Source organism: Rhineura floridana, chromosome 2 (genome assembly GCF_030035675.1).
Source record: "Rhineura floridana isolate rRhiFlo1 chromosome 2, rRhiFlo1.hap2, whole genome shotgun sequence".
Classification (NCBI taxonomy): Eukaryota; Metazoa; Chordata; class Lepidosauria; order Squamata; family Rhineuridae; genus Rhineura; species Rhineura floridana.
The window spans coordinates 232,759,622-232,781,193 of NC_084481.1; the positions used below are offsets into that span (position 1 = coordinate 232,759,622).

At 47.2% G+C, this 21,572-nt stretch overlaps 1 protein-coding gene across 3 annotated transcripts in view; it reads left to right on the top strand.

Moving 5' to 3' along the window:
• FRMD6 (FERM domain containing 6) overlaps positions 1-21,572 on the top strand; it is a 189,424-nt gene that overhangs the window by 158,515 nt on the left and 9,337 nt on the right. For all 3 annotated transcript variants that reach the window (XM_061612534.1, XM_061612533.1, XM_061612532.1), the window contains 6 exons: positions 6,737-6,892; positions 9,389-9,454; positions 12,542-12,610; positions 14,849-15,023; positions 16,111-16,449; positions 20,687-20,821. In XM_061612534.1, the coding sequence (XP_061468518.1) occupies positions 6,737-6,892; positions 9,389-9,454; positions 12,542-12,610; positions 14,849-15,023; positions 16,111-16,449; positions 20,687-20,821 (940 nt within the window). The remainder of the gene's footprint in view (positions 1-6,736; positions 6,893-9,388; positions 9,455-12,541; positions 12,611-14,848; positions 15,024-16,110; positions 16,450-20,686; positions 20,822-21,572) is intronic.

The following is a 21,572-nucleotide window of genomic DNA, read 5'->3' on the forward strand; positions in this document are numbered from 1 at the left end:
AGTTTCGTACTCTCCCAGAGTTCCTTCCCATGAATTTTTTAGCAGTTCCAAAGGTCCCCTCACTTTTCTAGTAAACATTAGTTCAAAGGGTGAGAAGCCTGTTGACTCCTGAGGGACTTCTCTGTATGCAAATAAGAAGCATCCCAAACGTTCATCCCAGTCTTGTGGGTGATCTTGAACATAGCTTCTTATCATGCCCTTCAAAACTCCATTGAATCTCTCAGTTAGCCCATTAGTGGCGGGATGGTAAGTAGTGGTCTTTAGATGTTTTAGACCACAACATTTCCACATACATTGCATCACTTCTCCCATGAATACACTGCCTTGATCTGTCAGCACTTCATGAGGAAAACCCAGCCTCATAAAGATTTTTAATAAAGCCTCTGCCACTACAGGGGCTTCTACAGATCTCAGTGCTTCTGCGTCTGGGTACCTGGTGGCAAAATCCACCACCACCACTAGATATTTCTTGCCATGCCTTGTGGGTTTGGAAAAAGGGCCCACCAAACCTATTCCCACTCTATAAAAGGGTTGTCCAATTATAGGAAGGGGCTTTAAGGGTGCCTTGGTCTTTACTCCACTCTTTCCCACCTTTTGGCATATTCCACAAGATAGACAATGTTGTTTTACATCCTTGGAGATATTTGGCCAATAATAATGTGCAGCCAATCTCCTCTTGGTCTTTTTTATTCCCAGATGTCCTGCACATGGGACATCGTGGGCTACCTCTAGCAATCTGGTTCTGTATTTGCTAGGTACTATCAATTGCTTCACTGGTTCACATTCATCCTTTCTTTCAGCAGGCATCCACAGTCTATATAAAATCCCATTCTCACACACAACTTGATTCCTCAGTTTGTCAGTGAAAGGAATCTGTTGGGTCCGGGCTTGTTCCTTTACCTGCTTCAAACTGATATCTTTATGCAGCTCTTCCCTGAATTGCTCTGCTTCTTCCCCAGAGACCACTTGATACAGTTTGTCTTCTTCAGCAGGCCTGCTAGTGGTTGCTATGGTGACCTGAGGCTGGTTAACAGATTCCACCCTGTTTGTTTCAGCCCCCCTTAATATGGCTTCTTTTTCTCTGCCAATTTGCTGTCTGGTCACTACATAGATCTTTCCTTGGGCTCCCATTACATCCCTTCCCAGTATTACTGGTTCTTGTTGCTGGGCATTAATGCCTACTTTATATCGGCCCTCTCGGCCTCTCCAAGTCATTTCCACCAGGGCCACAGGCAAACTTTCTGGTTGACCCCTCACTCCTTGGATAGTCACAGTTTCCTGAGGTAATATTACCTCAGATTTTATTAAATCTGGCCTCAGTAATGTCTGAGCGGCACCAGTATCAAGCAATGCCCAATAATTTGCCCCTTGTACTCTCACTTCCTCTCTCAGACTTGAATCAAGGTCTGTTACTTCTGTCCAGTTTATCTGGCAAAACTGAACCTTTTTCGCTGTTTCTAAAGCCTTGGGCTCTGTTTTCACTGCCCTTGTCTGAGCAGGATTACTAATGTGGTTTGCAACCTCACATTGAAAACGTAGGTGCCCTGGTCTACCACATTTGTAGCATAATTTCTCCTCACTTACACAGATCCACTCTGGGGTGTCCTGTGCCCTTCAGATTTTAATGGAGGACTCACTCGCTGTGGTACCACATCCCTTCTGCCAGCACTATATGGTCTGGGTTTAAACTCTCTTGATGTTTTCCCCACCCAGCCAGTTCTATTGGAGGCGAAGTGATCCGCCATCTCTGCGGCCTCCTGCACAGATGTAGGGGAACGGTCTTTGACCAGGAGCCTTATTTCTGGTGGTAACTGATGGTATAATTGATCCAGTATCATGAGGCTTTTCACCTCTTCCACTGACTGAGCTTTGGCACTACTCATCCACTTTCCAAATATATCCATCAACTTTGCTCCCAGTTCCACAAAAGACCTTCCTGTCTGTATCTGGCAGTTTCTGAAAAGCTTTCTAAAATAATCAGGCCCCAGTCTGAATCTTTTAAACACTGCTTCTTTGAATTCAGCATAGGTGACGGGCTTGTCTGAGGGGAAATATTGGTATACCTCAGCCAATTCCCCTTTAATCAGGTTTGATAAATACTGCATGTATTTATCTTCAGGTAGCCCCCACAACTGAGCTGCTTTTTCAAAGGTGCTGAGGTAAATTTGAGGATCTTGACCAGGCTCATAGACAGCAAAGTCCTTTGGAGTAATTTTTATTTTTGCTCCATCTCTGTCTTTCCTTGTCTCCTCAGAGTGAAATTTCTCTCTATCAAATTTTAACTTTTCTACTTGTAATTCAGCATCCAATGCTCGTTGCTTCTCCCTCTCTTCAAACCCCAATCTCATTCTCTCAATTTCCAACTCCCTCTGTTTTTCCTTCTCTGCACCTTCCATCCTCAATCTCTCAGCTTCCAACTCTCTCTGCTTGTCTTTTTCCTCAGCCTCCATCCTCAATCTCTCAGCTTCCAACTCTCTCTGTTTTTCCTTCTCTGCACCTTCCATCCTCAACTTCTCTCTCAAGTACTCTATATAAGCGGGATTGCTTAAATATCCTTCTGGGGTCTCTTCTCTGACAGGTTGTTTTTGCTGGGCAGTTGCAAATCCTGTAAGTGCTACCCTCAATTCATCTACCCCTTTACCCTCGTGAGGTAAATTGAATGTTATGCACTTCTCCACCAGCTCCTCTCTTTTCATTTTTATATATTCAGCCATGGTGTTTGAGTTCACTCACTCTTTGCCACACACTCTTTGCCAGTCACTCTCACAAGTAATCTTGTTTTGTTATTTCTGTTTGCCACACCACTGTTAGGGATTCTCTGTTGTTCGTATCCCACCGCTACTGACACCACATGTGATGCGTCCTTCCCTGGTTCTCCCTGTCAGGTTCCTACTTGCTCATGGTTACTGCCTGTCTCTAGGCACCACCAGGGACTCCACCAGTCCGGACCGCTCTCTCTTATGATTTCTCTCCCCGCTCTAGCACAGATCTCAACAGATCCCCCTGCTAGGCAACCACCAGTAACGTCCCAATACTAGTATTCCCAGAGACTCTGAATACTGGTATTGTTATTCTCTTCACCGCTGCCACCATTTGTTACAGTTCCCCTTCAGCCTTGGTCATTACCTTACCCTCCCTTCTGGTCTGTGAAACCCCAGCCAAGGATCAGGCCTTTGGTAAACCAAATTAAGTATTTATTAAAGATAACAAAGCTAACAAGATTAACAAGATTTCTTCTTAAGGCACATAAGCATATGGTTTTACTCAATACTAATCCGAACTCCACCTCCCTCCTGGTAAACAACTCTCTAAACCCCACCAAGCAATCCACTCTTTCTCTTCTCCCCCCAGATTCCACAATTCACCACCTCACATTCATCCAGATTTACCTGTCATCCTTTCATTTATACTGTCAGCCATTTTAAACATTCAGCCAATCATCAAGCATTCTGTTGCCCATTCACTCCCCCTCCTCTTTCACTACTTACCATGTATACTTTAAACAACCAGCACTTACCTTATATAGGAACATCACAACGGCCTTCAAGTCAATCCCAACTTATGGCAACCCTATGAATAGGGATTTCATGGTAAGCAGTATTCAGAGGGGGTTGACCATTGCCTCCCTCTGAGGCTAGTCCTCCCCAGCTGGCTAGGGCCTGCTCAGCTTGCCACAGCTGCACAAGCCAGCCCCTTCCTTGTCCGCAACTGCCAGCCAGGGGGCAACTGGGCTCCTTGGGACTCTGCAGCTGGCCCATGGCTGCACAGGTGGCAGGGCCTTAACCCCTGAGCCACTCCCTGTGGGGTGATCTTAGGTGGCCCTTTTTACCCAGGAGATACGAGCTGGGATTTGAACTCACAAACTCTGGACTCTCAGCCAGGCTTTCCCCACTGTGCTATACCAGCTATCTTACTCCACTTTAAACCGTCATAGTTTACCCCAGAGACTCCTGGGAAGGGTAGTTAGTTAAGGGTGCTGAGAGTTGTTGATATGGATATGGACTGCCTTCAAGTCGATTCCAACTTATGGTGACCCTGTGAATAGGGTTTTCATGGTAAGCGGCATTCAGAGGGGGTTTACCATTGCCTTCCTCTGAGGCTGAGAGGCAGTGACTGGCCCAAGGTCACCCAGTGAGCTTCATGGCAGTGTGGGGATTCAAACCCTGGTCTCCTAGGTCGTAGTCCAGCACCTTAACCACTACACCATAAGAGACCCTTATTCCCCTCATGTGGCTACAGTTCTCAGAGTTCTCTGAGAAGAGGAACTGACTCTAAAATCACTCTGGGAATTGTAGCTTTGTGAGGGGAATAGGGGTCTCTTAAGAACTTTCAGCACCCTTCACAAACTACAGTTCCCAGGATTCTTTGGGGGAAGCCATGACTGTTTAAAGTGGAATCATAGTGGAATAAATGTAGGGTGTGAATGTGGCCCCAGCGTCCTAAGGGGTTCACCTCTAGGCTTCCTGCAAGAATCCTTGTGCTCGCCCTCCTAATACAGTCGCATCTCGCCCATTCCCATTTGCCCTCAGGCAAGTCTATCTGCATGGCCACCATTGCATTCCTGCGCGGGCCTTTTGTAGTGCAAACACCTTGTTGCCGCTGTGCACTTGTGGGCCTGTGCATGTGTTAGCATGTACATTTCACGAAGAAGGAAAACCAGCCATGAAAGGGTTAACTGACAGTAAAGAGTAAATCAAAACCCTCAGGCGAGACAGGTGCAGACCCTAAAGCACCTAATGACTAAATGACCGTGATGGGCTATAAAGACAGGAAAAGAAAAGGATGTGTTTTTTGGTGTGTGGGGAAGTAAAGAGGAGAAAGACGGACTGCGTAACTTGTGTATTCGATGCTGGAACTGCTTTATGTTATTCTGCTGATAAAAGACTGTATATTTCTACACATGAGTTGCGTTATTCTTGGCAAGGTGCAAAGCAAGGGAGTGACTACGGTCGGGTACGCCAGTGTATGTCTGCCAGAGCAAACGCCGACAGCATGCGCAGGTCCCCTCCGACGCAGCCATTGCTAGCCTGCTGCCTGCCAAGGTGTTCTGGACTACAACTCCCACCGGCCCCGGCTGGCGCTGGAGGCACAAGGATGTCTGTCCCCTGTTCAGGTGTCATAGGTGCGGCCTTTCTGCCTCACTGAATGTGGGGGTGCAGAGTGGGGAGATCATGTGTAAAGGGCTGTGGTAAACCCTTTCATGCCCCAGTCTCCACACTTCTACAGACAACTTGCTAAGTATTTCCCCCTCTTGTTATTTTAATGGTTTTCTTTCTGCTCTTTTTCCCCCAAAAGAAAAGGATAAATATATGAATTCATCCTCTGCTACTGTAAATCCTCCATGCTAGGGATATAATAAGGTGTCTTACTGCTGCATCAGACCAATGGTCTGTCTAAGTCAATATTGTCCGTCCTGAGTGGCAGCAGCTTTCCAGGGTTTTTTTTGATGGGGGAACTTCCCACCCTCCAGACATTAGACTCCAGTTCCCATCGGCCTCTGACCAGCATGACCAATGGTCAAGGATGATGGGTGTTGCAGTCCAGCAACATCTGGAGGGCCACTGTTTCTCTGTGCCTAGAGTAGATAATACTGAACAGAGCGATGAGCCTGTCTTGTGAAGAGCAGCCTTCAGAGAGGGAAAGGGCTGGCTGCCAGGTTGTTTGTGCATGTGACTGGCCTCATCAAGCTTCTGCTTTGGCTCCCAAGATAGCCCTCAGTGCAAACTTGCCAGGTAAGAGGATTATACGATGTTGACTCATCGTTTCCCATTTTAAGCCCCTCTTCCCAGGAGCATTTAACATCTCCTCTGCATTTTTAAAAAATAACAGGCCAGACTTCAGATATATACAACCGCCGGGAAGATACAGGCCTTCTGAAATGAAAATTGCCTTCTAGAGCCAAAAACGGCTCCTGACCAGCACCGTCTTCACCACCTCAATTCACCAAAATGCAGGAGGAATACAAACAACTGTGTGTGTGTTTTTCCCTGTCTCCTCTTTCCCCCTCCCAAGTTCCGTTGCAACAGACACACGTTCCCCAACATCCACATTCTGCATTTAGGAAATGCATCTTAAACTACCTTGTGATTTTTTCCCCCCTAATCAAAGTCAGTATAAAAATATTCTAAATAAACAAAACTGCTTCCTTCTCCGAAAGTAAGGAGGTTGAGAATTGGCAATGTTTCTTGATGCTATAAAGGCCCTGCTCTAGACCTGCCTAGTTGTGGCTTTAGTAAAAGGTGGTCAGCTGAGCAAAACTTCAGCTGCTGTTTGGAAGGCAAGGAGAAGAGCGTCTGGGGAGAGGCGCCCCCTAAGACGGGTGGAGGACCTGTGGCCCTCCAGATGTTGTTGGACTACAACTCCCATTGGCTCCAGCCAACATGGTGGAAATTTGGGGATTATGGGAGTTGTAGTCCATCAGCCTTGTTGTCTGGGGCTGATGGGAGTTGTAGTCCAGTGATACCTGGAGGGCACCAGGTCGCAGAAGTCTGTGTTAAATAATAGGCTAAATAACAGTTGACTGCAGTGGCTGCTGATGACTCCATGTCAGTGAGACAGTGGAATCCACTCTGGTCTGTTGAAGGACCTTGGACAGCTCCTTGAAAGTTCGGACTAAAACCCGGAGCGGACTCCACTGATCTAGAGTCACCAGCAGGTACTGGTCAACCGGCTAACTGCCTGAGATCCGAACCAACCACGCACAGTAACACTCAGTGCGCCTTCTATCTCTTGACAGGTGGTTGCAAAGAGAGGCAAGGACTACATCCTGAAGCACATTCCTATCATGCACAAGGATCAGTGTGCTCTGACCGCCTCTGAAGCCCATCTCAAGTACATCAAGGAGGCCGTTCGGCTGGATGACGTGGCTGTGCATTATTATAGGCTATACAAGGTACAGAGGAGGCTGAAGCAGCCGTGTCTTTTATGTGTGGCAACAGCTGCCGAGCAATTTCTGGCCTCCTTTCAGGAAGATGTGAATTTAAGACGTCCCTGATAATGATCCTCTTCACCACCATCACTGCCCCAAAATGGCCTTGGAAGAAAATTTAGCGACACATTTTGAGAAACTACCAGGGGGTTTACAGAAAGGCAGTAGCAACTGGTAGCTCCATGTCAGTGGGGCAGTGGAATCCACTCCGGGTTTTAGTCCAAACTTTCAAACAGCTTTCAGCACCTTAGACAAGTCCATGAAAGTGCAGACGAAAACCCAGATTGGATTCCGCTGTCCCGCTGACATCGGAGCCACCAGCCAGCATTGCAGAAATGGCAATAAAGATAAGTCCTAATGCCGTGAGGGTGTTGCTTCCTGGCAGCTAAGATTTGAGATGCTGTTAGTCAGCCTGGCACCAGGCTTTAGCGCTACTTCAGGATCAAGCGCTTGTAGCTGCTTCTTCAAAACTGGGCTCCTGCCGGGAAGAAGGGCCGAATAGAAATTAATTAATTAAAAACTGGTGGAGGCAGAGTGGATGGTTCCTTGCCTTATGCAGTGTCGAGCATGGCCAGGCGAACCTTGCTGTGTTGCAGTAGGGCAGTGTGATCCAGATAAGGATGGATGAGTTTCAGTTTCTCTCGAGTTTCTCCTTTTTCCAATCCAGTTCTCTATGTTTCTGCAGCAATTTGCAATTCTTTCTTTTTTTAAATCCTCATGAAAATTTGTCAGAATTTTGGTGCGAATTTCTTCTAAAATACACACAAAACTGTCGTATGCAATTTTGACTAGTATGCATACTATTTCAGTTGGTGTGTGCAGTGTAGGTTGGGTAGTTTCTCTTTAAAATGCAAACAATGTCGAATTTCTCCCCTCTTCCCTAAGTTTGTCCAGAGTCTGCTCTGGAGGGTGGCGAGGCTGGACATTTGCCAAGGTCCTTCGATGGCCAAAGCGTGCGCTGCCCCAACAGCAGTGCCAGCTGCCCGGGTCACGGAAGAAGAGGTTAGGGCCGTAGCTCAGGGGCAGAGCATCTGCTTTGCAGGCAGAAGGTCCCAGGTTCAATCCCCAACATCTCCAGGTAGGACAGGGAGAGGACCCCTGCCTCAAACTTTGGAGAGTCGCTGCCGGTCAGTGTAGGCAGTACTGAGCTAGATGGACCGATGGTCGGATTCAGTATAAGGCAGCTCCCGATGTTTCTTTAATGGCCTTGGCAGTGGGAGAAAAGCATCTGCAGGGCCTGCCTCTTCCGGGTTAAGGGGGCCCATTGAGGGTGGCTCTCCTGACCCCCACCCCGCCCCACACTTGGCACATCTCCAAAATCCTTCTGTCTCTCTTTATTGTGGACTTTCAGGAGGAAGTGTTTTTTTTTTAAAAAAAAATCTTGTTTACCCAGGCATATGATGACCAAAAGATACAGTTCCACAAAACCCTGAAAACACTGTTTTTGTCCTTAGTTGAGCAAAGCTGGCCTAGGGAGAGATGTTTCTTCAAGAATTTAAAATAAATAAATTAGTGCCCAACTCGTTCAGGGCTTTCTAAGTCATCAACAATACTTTGAATTGGGTCTGGGAGTGTGTAGGCAGCCTGTGCAACTCCTTCAGAGTCAAGGGTGTAGTCGTCCAAGTTCTCGGGGGGGGGAACTTAGAGCCTTTACTTTTTGGGGAGCAGGGCCCCTATGTCTCCAGCATCCCATGAGCCAATCGGCATGAAAGAGGAGTGTATTAGCTACTGAGAAGAGTCTTCTAACATGCTTCCTTGCCCTTTCCTGCTGATTGGAGCCAATCAAAGTGAAAGGAAGCAAGTCACCCATTGAAAAGACTCTTCTCAGTAGCTAACTCTCTCCTTTTTCATGCTTATTGGCTCCTAGGGATGTCTGTTGTTGTGGGAGGAGGCATAAACAAGGATCTCATTCTCAACCCCGCAGGAACAAAAGGGTGGATGTGGGTGTGACTACCATGAAGGGACCCTGCGCTTCTGAATTTGCCATTACACTGCTGTTCAGAATCAATAAGAGAGGGCCCTGGGCGTCTGGTCTGTGTTTAACAACCTGGCCGCTGCGTTTTGCACCAGCTGCAGCTTCCGCATCTTGAGCCACTCTGTTTCTGGCTATAGCTAAGTTTTATTGCAGGCTTCCCCAAGCTGGTGCCCTCCAGATGTTTTGGACTGCAAGTCCCATCACCCGAAGCCAGTACGGACCTGCTGGCTGGGGCTGATCGGTTTTGTAGTCCAAAACCTCTGGAGTGCACCTGCTTGGGGAGGGCTGCTCTGCTATACACTCACAGCCTCGTTCTGGTGTGAGGAAGGATCAGGCAGCCCCCTCCCCCTTTCTGTTCTCTTCACGTCTCAGTGCTCCTTTCCTCAGTCAGTGAGTTTAAACACCTATTCAGATTGCGATCGGGTGTTTTAGATGAGGGCTTTACAATGGGACAAGAGGGAGTCATTATGGTTTGTTCCTCACAGGACAAGAAGGAAATTGAGGCCTCCCTGACCCTAGGGCTTACCACGCGGGGGATCCAGATATTTCAGGTACGTGTCTCCAAACTCTTACGTCTTGGTGGGTCGGCTTGTTGCTTTTCCAGGCCTATGTCTGTTTACTTTCAGCAGATTAAATTCCGTACAGAACCTGACATCTCCTAGGAAATATGGATTGCAGGGGCAGGGGATGGGAGAGGTCCAGTCTTTTTCTGAAGCATGCCTGAAAGCAGGTGGCCAGTATCGGCTGGTGTGCCCAAATTTTGGAGGGCAGAACTACAGAAAGAGAAGCAAAATGGGGAGTGTTTTCTGAAATGTAGGAAGTGTACAAAATACACCTTCTTTTAAAAAAAGCTGGGATCACTGCAGTTTCTTCTGTGGGGTGAGCACAGGAACCTTTGCAGTGCATGTGGTAGCCATACCTACCAATGGTTTGCCAACTTGGCTGGCTGTCTTGAACCTCCCCTTTTTATTTTGTCACTTTCTGCGAATAGGAAATATTTTCAGCTGACTGTTCCTATATCGCTCTATGTAAACAGACTTTTTTTTTTTCAGACGTTGAAAAATTGCCCCAGGGGGAGGTGAGTTTGTAGTGTTTTGAGCACTGTCCAATCGGTACTGTGGCTTCTGCTGCAAGCAGTGCTCCCTATGGGTCTCAGTCCTGGAGAGCAGATAAGTTGGTTTGAATAAAACATGGTGAGCCTGTTTCCACAGCACAGCCAAACTGCGTGCACTTGTATGCAGCCACACACTAAAGTCCACTGACTGGGTTGTTTGTAATCTGGGAGGAACTTCACTGGTGGCTAGCCAGCTTCTCTTCCTGATAACCTGGGTAGGAATCTCAGCACATCCTTCACCAAGGATAGTACAGTATCCTTCTGGAGCAACTCAGAGGTGAGGGTTGGGGGCACTGTACCTCTCTGGTTTTGATTTTGCCTCCTGGGCCCTTTCCAGAAAGTACATATTTTTGTGGGGCGCCCTGGGTGTTGTCTTGTGATGGGCCGCAGGGTTCCGTCTTGTCCCCCATGCTGTTTAATATGTATCTGAAACCTATCAGTGTTGTCATTAGATTTGGAGTGAGGTGTCACCAACATACAGATGAGACCCCCCCCTCTCTCTCTGTTCCATCTAAATCAGGAGAGGCAGTTGAGGTGCAAGATTGGTGCTTGGAGGTTGGATGGACTGGATGTGGGCCAGTGGAGACTGGTGGTTCTGATAATAATAATAATATTTAATTTGTTTGTCGCCTATCTGGCAATTAGCCACTCTAGGCGACGTACATTAAAAGAGATAAAATACAATAACAGATGTAATCACATTAATAACAATAGGTAAAATACTGGACAGTCATCAGTACATATAAAAGCAATTATAATAACAACATACGATAAATGACAGAATCATGGTGATTTACCCAATGACCTCAAAGGCTTGCTGGAATAGCCACGTCTTCAGGGCCTTGCGGAATACATCTAGGGAAGGGGCATGTCGAAGATCATATGGGAGGGAGTTCCAGAGAGTGGGGGCCACCACAGAAAAGGCCTTCTCCCTAGTACCCACCAACCTAGCTGTTTTGGTTGGAGGGATTGAGAGAAGGCCTTGTGTGGCTGATCTAGTTGGGCGGCATAATTGGTGGCGGTGGAGGCGCTCTTTCAGATGTCAGTGGGGCAGTGAATCCACTCTGTGTTTTAGTCTGAACATTTGAGGAGCTGTCCAAGGTGCTGAAATCACCACCAGTCTCCACTGTTGTGGGCCAATAAATTGAAACCGAACCTAAGAAGACAGCGGTGTTATGTGTTCCGAGTTATGGGTCTGGGAGGTGGCTTTTCAGGGAAGGGTTGCACTCCTCTGGAAGGAGCAGGCTCGTAGGTTGAGGTTGTTCCTGGATTCAGAACTGTATCTGGAGGCTCAGCTTAGCCTCGGATGCTAGGAGTGCCTATTTCCAGCTCCAGCTGTTTCACCAGCTGTGGCTCAAGTGACAGGAAGCCAGATTTCGGCTGAACATCAGGAAAAACTTCCTAACTGTTAGAGCCATACGACAATGGAACCAGTTACCTAGGGAAGCAGTTGGCTGTCCAACACTGGAGGCCTTCAAGAGGCAGCTGGACAGCCACCTGTCAGATATGCTTTAATTTGGATTCCTGCATAGAGCAGGGAGTTGGACTCAGTGGCCTTAGAGGCCCCTTCCAAGTCTACGATTCTGTGGATGGAGATGACTTATCAGAGCATGAAGTGCAGTGGCTAACTTCAGACTAGGTCATTGCAGTCTGCTCTACGTGGGGCTGCCCTTGAAAACAACTTGGAAACTTCAATTGGTCCAAACTACAGCAGCCCGAGTACCGGCTGGGATTCCCTTTAGACCTCACGTAACTCCAGTTGTAAACCAGCTGCAGTGGTTTCCAGTTTGTTTCCAGGCTGAGTTCATGGTGTTCACATTAGTGTGGAAAGACTTAAGCCCCAAATACCAGAAAGGCCACCTCCTTCCCTGCACACCCTCTTGGGTGTTAAGATCTTGGTGTTTCCACCATGCTCGGAAGCTGTGGGGGCGGCCTGGGAGAGGGCATTCTCTGTGTCGGCCCCTAAGTTGTGGAACTTCCTCCCCACAGAGGTGCTTCTGGCACGTTCAGTATATAGTTTCTGACATATGCTGAAGATGTAGCTCTTTACCTGGCCTTTGACACCTGAGATGTGTGTTTTCAGGATCCACCTTATTCCTGTGGCTGTAATTGTTTTTAAACTGATGTTAATATTACATATTTTCCTTGCTGAAACCCACCTGGGACCTTGTGATGAAGGGTGGGTAAGAATTATATTCACTGTCTAGAAGCGCAGGGCTGGGAAATCCTTCTGCCTGAGTCCTTGGAAGGGGCCACTGTGAATCAATGTAAACAGTGCAATTGTCTGATTCAGTAGAAGGCAGTAAAAGTCAATCGAGCGACTAGGAAAGGTTCTCCAGGAGTTGGCAAGCAAGAATTTAAAATGCTTGCATGCCTCAGCCTGGCACCCAGCAGATTGTTTCTGCTTGTGAGATGAGAAGTTATTGTTGAGTTCCTGCAGTCTGAAAACTGTACTCAGTTCCAGTTTGACTAGAACCACAATCAAGTTGCATTTATCATATGACTTTTTCTTCCTGTCTCTCAGAATGCAAACAGTGAAAGGCAGTTGCTCTACGACTTCCCTTGGACGAATGTGGGGAAACTTGTGTTTGTGGTGAGTAGGAAGCTCCCAAGTTCTGCCTCACCATGCAGTGCCTCAGTAAAATTCTGCCTCCAGCACAGAATTACACAACTGTTTGGGACACACACTTGGAATAATGTCGACAGTTCTGGCTGCCTCACCTCAAAGGAGAGTGTAGCGTTGGAAAAGGTCCAGAAAAGGGCAACCAAAATCTTCAAAGGAATGGAGCAACTCTCCTGTGAGGAAAGGTTGCAGCATTTGAGGCTAAAAGTTTGGGGGAAGGGAAGCAAGTAAGATTGGGGGGCAGGGAGAGAGGCATGACAGAGGAGTATAAGATTATAGATGGTGAGCAGAAAATGGATAGAGAAGTTTTTCTCCCTCTCTCCTAACACTGGAAATTGTGGACATCCAATGAACCTGAATTTTGTAAGATTTAGGATAAAAGAAGGAACTTCTTCACGCAATACATACTTAAGTTATGGAATTCGCTCCTGCAAGAGGCAGTGGTGGACACCAACCTGGATGGCTTTAAAGGAGAATTAGACAAATTCATGGAGGATAATTAGGGCTTCATTAGACTACTAGCCACGATGGGTGTGTTCTGCCTCCGCTGTTTGAGACAGTCGGTCTCCGAATGCCAGTTGCTGGGGCTGCAGGAGGGGAGCGTGCTCGTGCACTCAGGTCCTGCTTGTGGGCTTCCCATGGGGGCATCTGGTTGGCCACTGTGAGAACTGGATGCTGGACCAGATGAGGCTGTGGGAGGTTAGCTGTAAGGGAGAAGTGATGGGTGGCTGGACGGGTTAAGCTTCCTCCTCCCACATGCCTCTTCTCCATTGGAAGCTGACCCCTCCCAGCCCTGCTTTAGCCAATGAGAAGCCCCAGGCAGGCTTTGGAGATGTCCAGCCTGTCGTTCTGTCCTTGATGTCATGTAGAATGAATTATTCATTCTCGGTGGGCATCATTTTCGGCATTCAATTACGTTTCTGGGTTTTGGTGTTGGATTTGGATGGGTTTTGCTGCTGACTGGGTAGTTCTGGTGCTTGAGAAGACACGTCCACCTTTTCAGACTCAGCTGTGCCTGAGAAATGGTGTATTTTTAATTACAGCGTATTTTTAAATACTCTGCATTTTTAGCAATGTTATGCAAACGGCTTAGAAGCCATCTGGGCATTAACACGTATAAATTTGTAAATAAAAACAATAATCGGCTCCTTACTGGCTGCCTCCGTTTTTGCTAAGATTCAACTCCCAGCAGTTTGAACCGGGGCTTCCCAATCCAGCGGTGGGTGGTGGCTGCATGTCAACTGAAAGCTCCTTTAAAGTTCAGACTGATAACCAGGAGTGGATTCCACTGCCCTGCTGACATGGAGCCAGCCACCGCCATTTCCTACATCCTGACTCAGCATAGTTTTGTCAGTTTGTTTTCTTCTTCTGTTATGCTCTGCTTCCCGGCAAACAATAAAACTCTCTCCAGGCTGCTTACGATAAAATACTTACAGAATAATAAAGCGGTAACAAGTAGAACAAAGTGGGACAAGGCATAAAAAAAAAAAAACAGCCAGCCCCATGACAGCAGCCAGCTTATAAAACCCTTTCTTAACAAATGCTGGTCTTGCTCTCCCTGCTGAACCTGGGAGGGGGGGAGTTCTGGCTCAGCCAAGCATCCCGAAAAGCCATGAGGAGGAATCTCCCTGATTGGTTTCTCCCAGGGATGGGGATGCTTTTTTTCTGTCCAAGGGCCACATTCCCTTCTGAACAATGTTCTGAGGGCCACGTGATAGGTGGGCAGGGACCAGGGCAAAAGTGTGGGTGGTACAGTTAATGTACATTTTTCCTTTCTGTTCTACACACACTCGCATACCCCCTTTCATCCTCCACGCAGACAACCGAGGGGCATTGTCAGAGTGAAAGGGCAGGCAAAAATAGCCAGGTGCAAAGCAGACGTAGTGAGGGGTGTGACCTGGGGGAGAATTCTGAGGGCCATGTAAAGATGCCTGTAGGGCCTCATTCAGGCCCAGACTCCGAGGTTACCCCCGCTCGGTTCTGTGCTGCATTCGCTCTTGCCGAAGGGATGCCGGAGCTCCTGCCTGTTGTTCAGGCCGGGCGAGGGTGGAGAAGAGGTTGGGGATTAAGCAAGAAATGGGGAGCGGGCTAAGGAAGATGCAAGGTGGAAGTGGAGATACAGTGCAGGTAGGCAGCTCAGAAAGTAGCACAGGAAATGCTGAGCCGTCTCTGTGCCAGCTGACCTCTGCGCGATCTTTCTCTCCACAGGGCAAGAGGTTTGAGATCCTGCCCGATGGCTTGCCATCCGCCCGCAAACTCACCTATTACACCGGCTGCCCCACACGCTCTCGGCACCTCCTGCAGCTCTTGAGCAACAGCCACCGACTCTACATGAACTTGCAGCCAGTCCTGCGGCAGATCAGGAAGCTGGAAGAGAAGGAAGGTAGCAGCCCTGTCTCCCGGCTCAGCTCTTGCTTTGCTGTGGCCCATTCCCTGCCCCTCCACCCGCCGTCTCTTCCTGTTTTGTGCCAACACGCCTGCCGAAGTCACTAGTCCACAAGGGCCTGAACAGCCAGGAATATAGGAAGCGCCTTATACTGAATATACAGGTTTATGATTATGTCAAACCATCTCCATATTTGTTAATACACAATTTTTTTCCGGTAAATTATGTTGGTCATAGAACACTAAGAGCCTCTTCTGCACTATACATTTAAAGAGCTATCATACCACTTTAAACAGTCATGTCTTCCCCTAAAGAATCCCAGGGAGTGTAGTTAAAGTGTGCTGAGAATTGTTAGCGGAGCCCTATTCCCCTCCTAGAGTTACAGTTCCCAGAATTCCCAGGGAAGAGGAATTGATGGTTTAACTACTCTGTGAATTGTAGCTCTGTGAGGGGAATAGGGCTTCTCTAACGACTCAGTGCCAGGATTCTTGGGAGAAGCCATGACTATTTGAAATGGTGTGATAGCGCTTTAAATGTATAGTGCAGATGGGGCCTGAAATGGGAGGATCATGTTCATTTCACCTTTTGAGGCCAGCTTCTGAAAGTTCTGCCAGAGAGCAGCCCCCTTTGTCTAGTTTGAGTTGCGCGCTCTTGGATCAGAGTACCCAAAGTTTCTTTTCTGTTGATTTTGTTGTTGTTGTATAAATATAGGTTTCTGGGTAAGGACAGTGCATGCTAGTGAAACTAATTGTAACTTTTTGTACATATTTATAATTTTTGTAGTGTACACTTTCTGTTTGCGCTTAAAGACAATAATGTTGGGGAAAAACAGAAGGGAGTAGAAAAAGAGGAAGGCCAAACGAGATGGATGGATTCCATCAAGGAAGCCACAGACCTGAACTTACAAGACCTGAACAGGGTGGTTCACGGCAGATGCTCTTGGAGGTCGCTGATTCATAGGGTCGCCACAAGTTGTAATCGACTTGAAGGCACATAACAACAACAAAACCGGGGAGGGGGGCTCAGTGGCGGAGAGATGATGTTGTGACGGCTCTTCTCAGACTCTCTCTGGCTTTCCTTCCAGAAAAGAAACAGTACCGCGAGTCCTACATTAGCGACCTTGACATGGACCAGCTGGAGAAGCGTTCCCATGCCAGCAGAAGCAGCTCAGGGAGCATGAAGCACAAGCGCCTTTCCCGCCACTCCACCGCCAGCCACAGCAGCTCCCACACCTCTGGGATCGAGGCCGACCCCAAGCCCAGGGACCACGGGGCAGAGGACGACTTCTTGCTGGCCACCGTCCACCACAAGCTGAGGGCCTGCAGCTCCCTCACCAGCCACGGCAGCTCCCACACCTCCGGCGTGGAGAGCAGCGAGAAGGAGCGCCTGGAGGAGGAGGAGGAGGACTCCTCCCAGGACGACGGTAATTCTGACGGCAAAGCACCGCCAAGCTTGCTATGGGGCTGGTCCACCCTTCAGCAACAGAGAGCTCTTTCCCCCGTGAACTAGGGTCCAGGGCACAAACCCCAACATCTCCAGCTTACAAGAGATCTTGTGAGACCAGATTGATGAAGCCTTTTCTGTGCTTCTTTCCCTAGAGAGCCACTGCCACTTAGGAATGAGGGAGAAATCCGATTTTGTTCACATTTTAATGAGGAAACGACCTGTTTCACACTGTTTTGAACCAATTTGCAAACCGAAACACAGCTACCCTTCAAAGTGTGCTCTTCTGTGAATACGGCAACGCAGTTCTCTCACTGAACGCTGAGTGCAACAGTGCATATTCTGGGGGAAGTGTGCATGACAGTGCACACATTAGTGAAAGTAACATGCAAAAACACATTATATTAAGAACAGTTGCTTGCAAAAATGTGTGTGCGAAGAGAAATTTGCACTAAAATTCTGATGAACTTTTAAGAGTTTTTTGGGGGAAGTGCAAAAAATGTAAATTTTTTTGCAAAAACGTGGAGAACTAAATTTAGGCTTGGAAAAACAAGAAACTGAGAGTAACTGAGATTGTCAAGATTCACCCATCCCGACTGCCAGTCAGTGTAGACCAGCCCTTGCCAACCTGGTACCTTCCGGATGTTTTGGACTACAACTCTCAACAGCCCCACCCAGTAGACGCCAATACTTGATGGGCAAATGGCCTGGCCATGCATATGGTATCCCCTTAATCTCCTTTAGTGTTCTGGGTTTTTTTCCATTGGGTTTATAGCCAATATTCAGAGTAGACCCAATGAAATTATTCACTTAGGTCCATTGATTGCACTGGGATTGCTTTGAGCATGAGTGGGGAACCTTTGGCCCTCCAGATGTTGTTGTTGTTATTATTTGATTTATATCCCACCCTTCCTCCCAGCAGGAGCCCAAGGCGGCAAACAAAAGCACTAAAAACATTAAAACATCATAAAAACAAACTTTAACATTAAAACAAAACATCTTCAAAAAGGTTACTTAAAAAAAGCTATCAAAAATCTTCTAAGATTAAAAGCATTTTAAAAAAGCAAGTTTAAGAACATATTAAGAAGCAATTTCAACGCAGACTCAGACTGGGATGAGGTCTCTACTTAAAAGGCTTGTTGAAAGAGAAAGGTCTTCAGTAGGTGCCAAAAAGATAACAGAGATGGCATCTGTATACCTCTAATATTCAAAGGGAGAGAATTCCACAGGATAGGTGCCACCGTACTAAAGGTCCGTTTCCTGTATTGTGCAGAACGAACCTCCTGATAAGATGGTATCTGCAGGAGGCCCTCACCTGCAGAACGCAGTGATCAACTAGGTATATAAGGGCTGTATAGGGCTTTGTACACCAAAACTGGAACCTTGAACTTGGCCCAGTAGCAAATGGGCAGCCAGTGCAATCCTTTCAGCAACTGGGTGACATGTTGGCGATACCTGCCCCAGTGAGCAGTCTCTCTGCTTTCTGCATGCAAAGAAGATGCTCCACTGACCTACGGCCCTTCCCCAAGGGCTCCCATCAGCCCCAGCAAGGATGGTCCATGGCCAGGGGTGATGGGAGTCGTAGTTCAGCCGTCCCAGGCTATGGTCTGAAGGCACATGAGGCCATCACCTTGCTGAAGCTAAGCAGGTCTGGGCCTGGTCAGTGCCTGGATGGGAGATTGCCTGGGAACAACATGTAGTGTGGCGACACCTACCCTGTGGAATTCCCTCCCCTTAAATATTTAACAGGCGTCATCTCTGTTATCTTTCTGGCGCCTGCTGAAGACCTTCCTCTTCCAACAAGCCTTTTAAGTGGAGACCTTGACCCAGTCTGTGTCTGTGTTGGAATTGCTTATTAATGTGTTTTTAAACCTTTTTTAAGAAAAACAATTATGTTTTTAACCTTTTTTTTTTAAGATGTCTTTAAGCTTTTTTAAAAAACATTTTAAGATGCTTTGTTTTAATGTATTTTAAAGTCTGTGATGTTTTAAAGTGTTTTTAGTGCTTTTGTGTGCCACCCTGGGCTCCTGCTGGGAGGAAGGACAGGATATAAATAAATAAAATAGATAAATGTATGCCGCCTTGGGTTCCAGGGTGAAAGAAAGGCGGGGTATAAATGTAACTAATAAAATAAATAAATAGTAATAACAACATCTGGAAGGCTGAAGGTTCCCCCGCACCTCACTCAGTCCAATACAAGCCATTGTTGTGTTCTTCATTCTCGTTTAAAGAATTCCTTCCCAAGTGTGCTGGTCACTCGGATATTGAACATGAACAAAAACATTCCACAACCAGTCTCAAATAAATATGTAACTGGGTGGTGTCTTCATGCCACACACACACACACACACACACAATCTTGTCGCTACTTTCAGCTGATTCTGATGCCCCAGAAGAAAGTATGATGTGGAAATTGCAAGATACTCTGCATGGGGCTAGAATCCCTTCCTGAGTCCAGTGGGCTATGATAGAGGGCTAGAGCAAAACGCAAGATGCAATTTGCCCATGTGGTTTCCAGTTTTTTAAAAAACTGAATAGCTTCTGTAAGAGAGAAGTGACCAGGAGTGAAAGAGTAGCTGGAGGAGAGAGTGCTTCAGCTTTTGCCAACCTGGTGCCCTGCAGGTGTTTTGGACTACAACTTCTGTCACTTCCAGTTAGCACAGGCTGGTGGGAGTTGTAGTCCAAAACTTCTGCAAGGCACTGGGTTGGCTGAGGCCAGCTTCATCCTTACCAGTTGTGCCTCATCTTAGGTAATTGTGTCCCCAAGAAGTGAAGAGCAGCAGGGGGGGGGAATTTAAGAACATAAGAACATAAGAAGAGCCTGCTGGATCAGGCCAGTGGCCCATCTAGTCCAGCATCCTGTTCTCACAGTGGCCAACCAGGTGCCTGGGGGAAGCCCGCAAGCAGGACCCGAGTGCAAGAACACTCTCCCCTCCTGAGGCTTCCAGCAACTGGTTTTCAGAAGCATGCTGCCTCTGACTAGAGTGGCAGAGCACAGCCATCATGGCTAGTAGCCATTGATAGCCCTGTCCTCCATGAATTTGTCTAATCTTCTTTTAAAGCCATCCAAGCTGGTGGCCATTACTGCGTCTTGTGGGAGCAAATTCCATAGTTTAACTATGCGCTGAGTAAAGAAGTACTTCCTTTTGTCTGTCCTGAATCTTCCAACATTCAGCTTCTTTGAATGTCCACGAGTTCTAGTATTATGAGAGAGGGAGAAGAACTTTTCTCTATCCACTTTCTCAATGCCATGCATAATTTTATACACTTCTATCATGTCTCCTCTGACCCGCCTTTTCTCTAAACTAAAAAGCCCCAAATGCTGCAACCTTTCCTCGTAAGGGAGTCGCTCCATCCCCTTGATCATTCTGGTTGCCCTCTTCTGAACCTTTCCCAACTCTATAATATCCTTTTTGAGATGAGGCGACCAGAACTGTACACAGTATTCCAAATGCGGCCGCACCATAGATTTATACAACGGCATTATGATATCCGGGCCCGGTGATTTGTCAGTTTTTATATTGTCCATTAAGCTTAGAACTTCCTCTCTCGTTACCACTATTTGTCTTAGTTCCTCAGAATCCCTTCCTGCAAATGTTAGTTCAGGTTCAGGGATCTGCCCTATATCTTCCACTGTGAAGACAGATGCAAAGAATTCATTTAGCTTCTCTGCAGTCTCCTTATCGTTCTTTAGTACACCTTTGACTCCCTTATCATCCAAGGGTCCAATTGTCTCCCTAGATGGTCTCCTGCTTTGAATGTATTTATAGAATTTAACAGAGAAAGGCCCTACAGGGAAAGGGTTCAGCATCCCCTTTGCCTGCCGCATCTCTGCTTTAAACTGAGGCTTCCCAAAGCTGCTTTTCAGTTTTTAAAAAAGGCGCCTGAAGAGTCATGTTGTTGTCTGACCTGGAATCAGTGGTGGCTGGTGGCTTCGTGTCAGTGGGCTGGCGGAATCCACTATGGGTTTTAGTCCAGACTTTCAAGGAGCTGTCCAAGGTACAAAGCACAAACCCAAAGTGGATTCCGCCACCCCACTGACATGGAGCCACCACAGTGCAATGAAAATGCCTTTTATTTTCCAAGTCCACGATTATGCCACCTTGAAGATGAGGCATTCCTTTGTTACACCCCAGCTGTTCTTTCCAGTGTAGCAATCTCAGTTTCCGTCTCCCGTTACATGTCCTGTTTCTCTCTCTCTCTCTCCTCTGATTCAGAAATAGAGATGCTGGTTGATGACCCCCGAGACCTCGAGCCATCGAGCGAAGCCTCCTTGGATGACGTTAGCCCTGATGTGTGCATTTACATCACGGAGGACATGCTGATGGCCAGGAAGTTTAATGGGCACTCAGGTAAACTAAGCAGGGACAGGAGGAGGGCTAGTGTGGTGCAGTGGTTAGAGTGTTGGACTGGGACCGGGGAGACCAAGGTTTCAGTGCTCGCTTAGCCATGAAGCTCACTGGGGGACCTCGGGCCAGCCGCTGTCTCTGCCTAATCTACCTCCCAGGGTTTTATTTTATTTATTTATTTGTTAGATTTTTATACCGCCTGACTAGCATAGCTCTCTGGGCGGTGTACAGCAGAAATACAGATACATACAATAAAAAAACCCATAATAATACAACAAGAACACATATAAGAAAATGAAAAATCTAAAATCAGTATAGCAAATTTAAAACTAAATTAAAATTAAAAACTAGATTAAAATGCCTTAGAAAAGAGGAAGGTTTTAACTTGGCGCCGAAAAGATAGCAAAGTTGGCGCCAAGCGCACCTCATCGGGGAGACTATTCCACAGTTCAGGGGCCACCACCGAGAAGGCCCTAGTTCTTGTTACAACCTCTTGTTGTGAGGATGAAATCAGGAGGAGGAGGACTGTGTTTGTATGCCACCGTGAGTTCCCTGGAGGAAAAGTGAGATACAGATATGATAATAAATACATTTTAGAAAGGGTAGAGCTGCTGTTTTGCATACTGCAGGCCTCCGTCCCTGCTGGCACCTCCAAGGAGGGCAAGGAGTGTCTCTGTGCCTGAATCCCTGGAGAGCTGCTGGCAGTCAATGTAGACAAAACTGAGCTAGATGATCCGATGGTCTGATTCTGCAT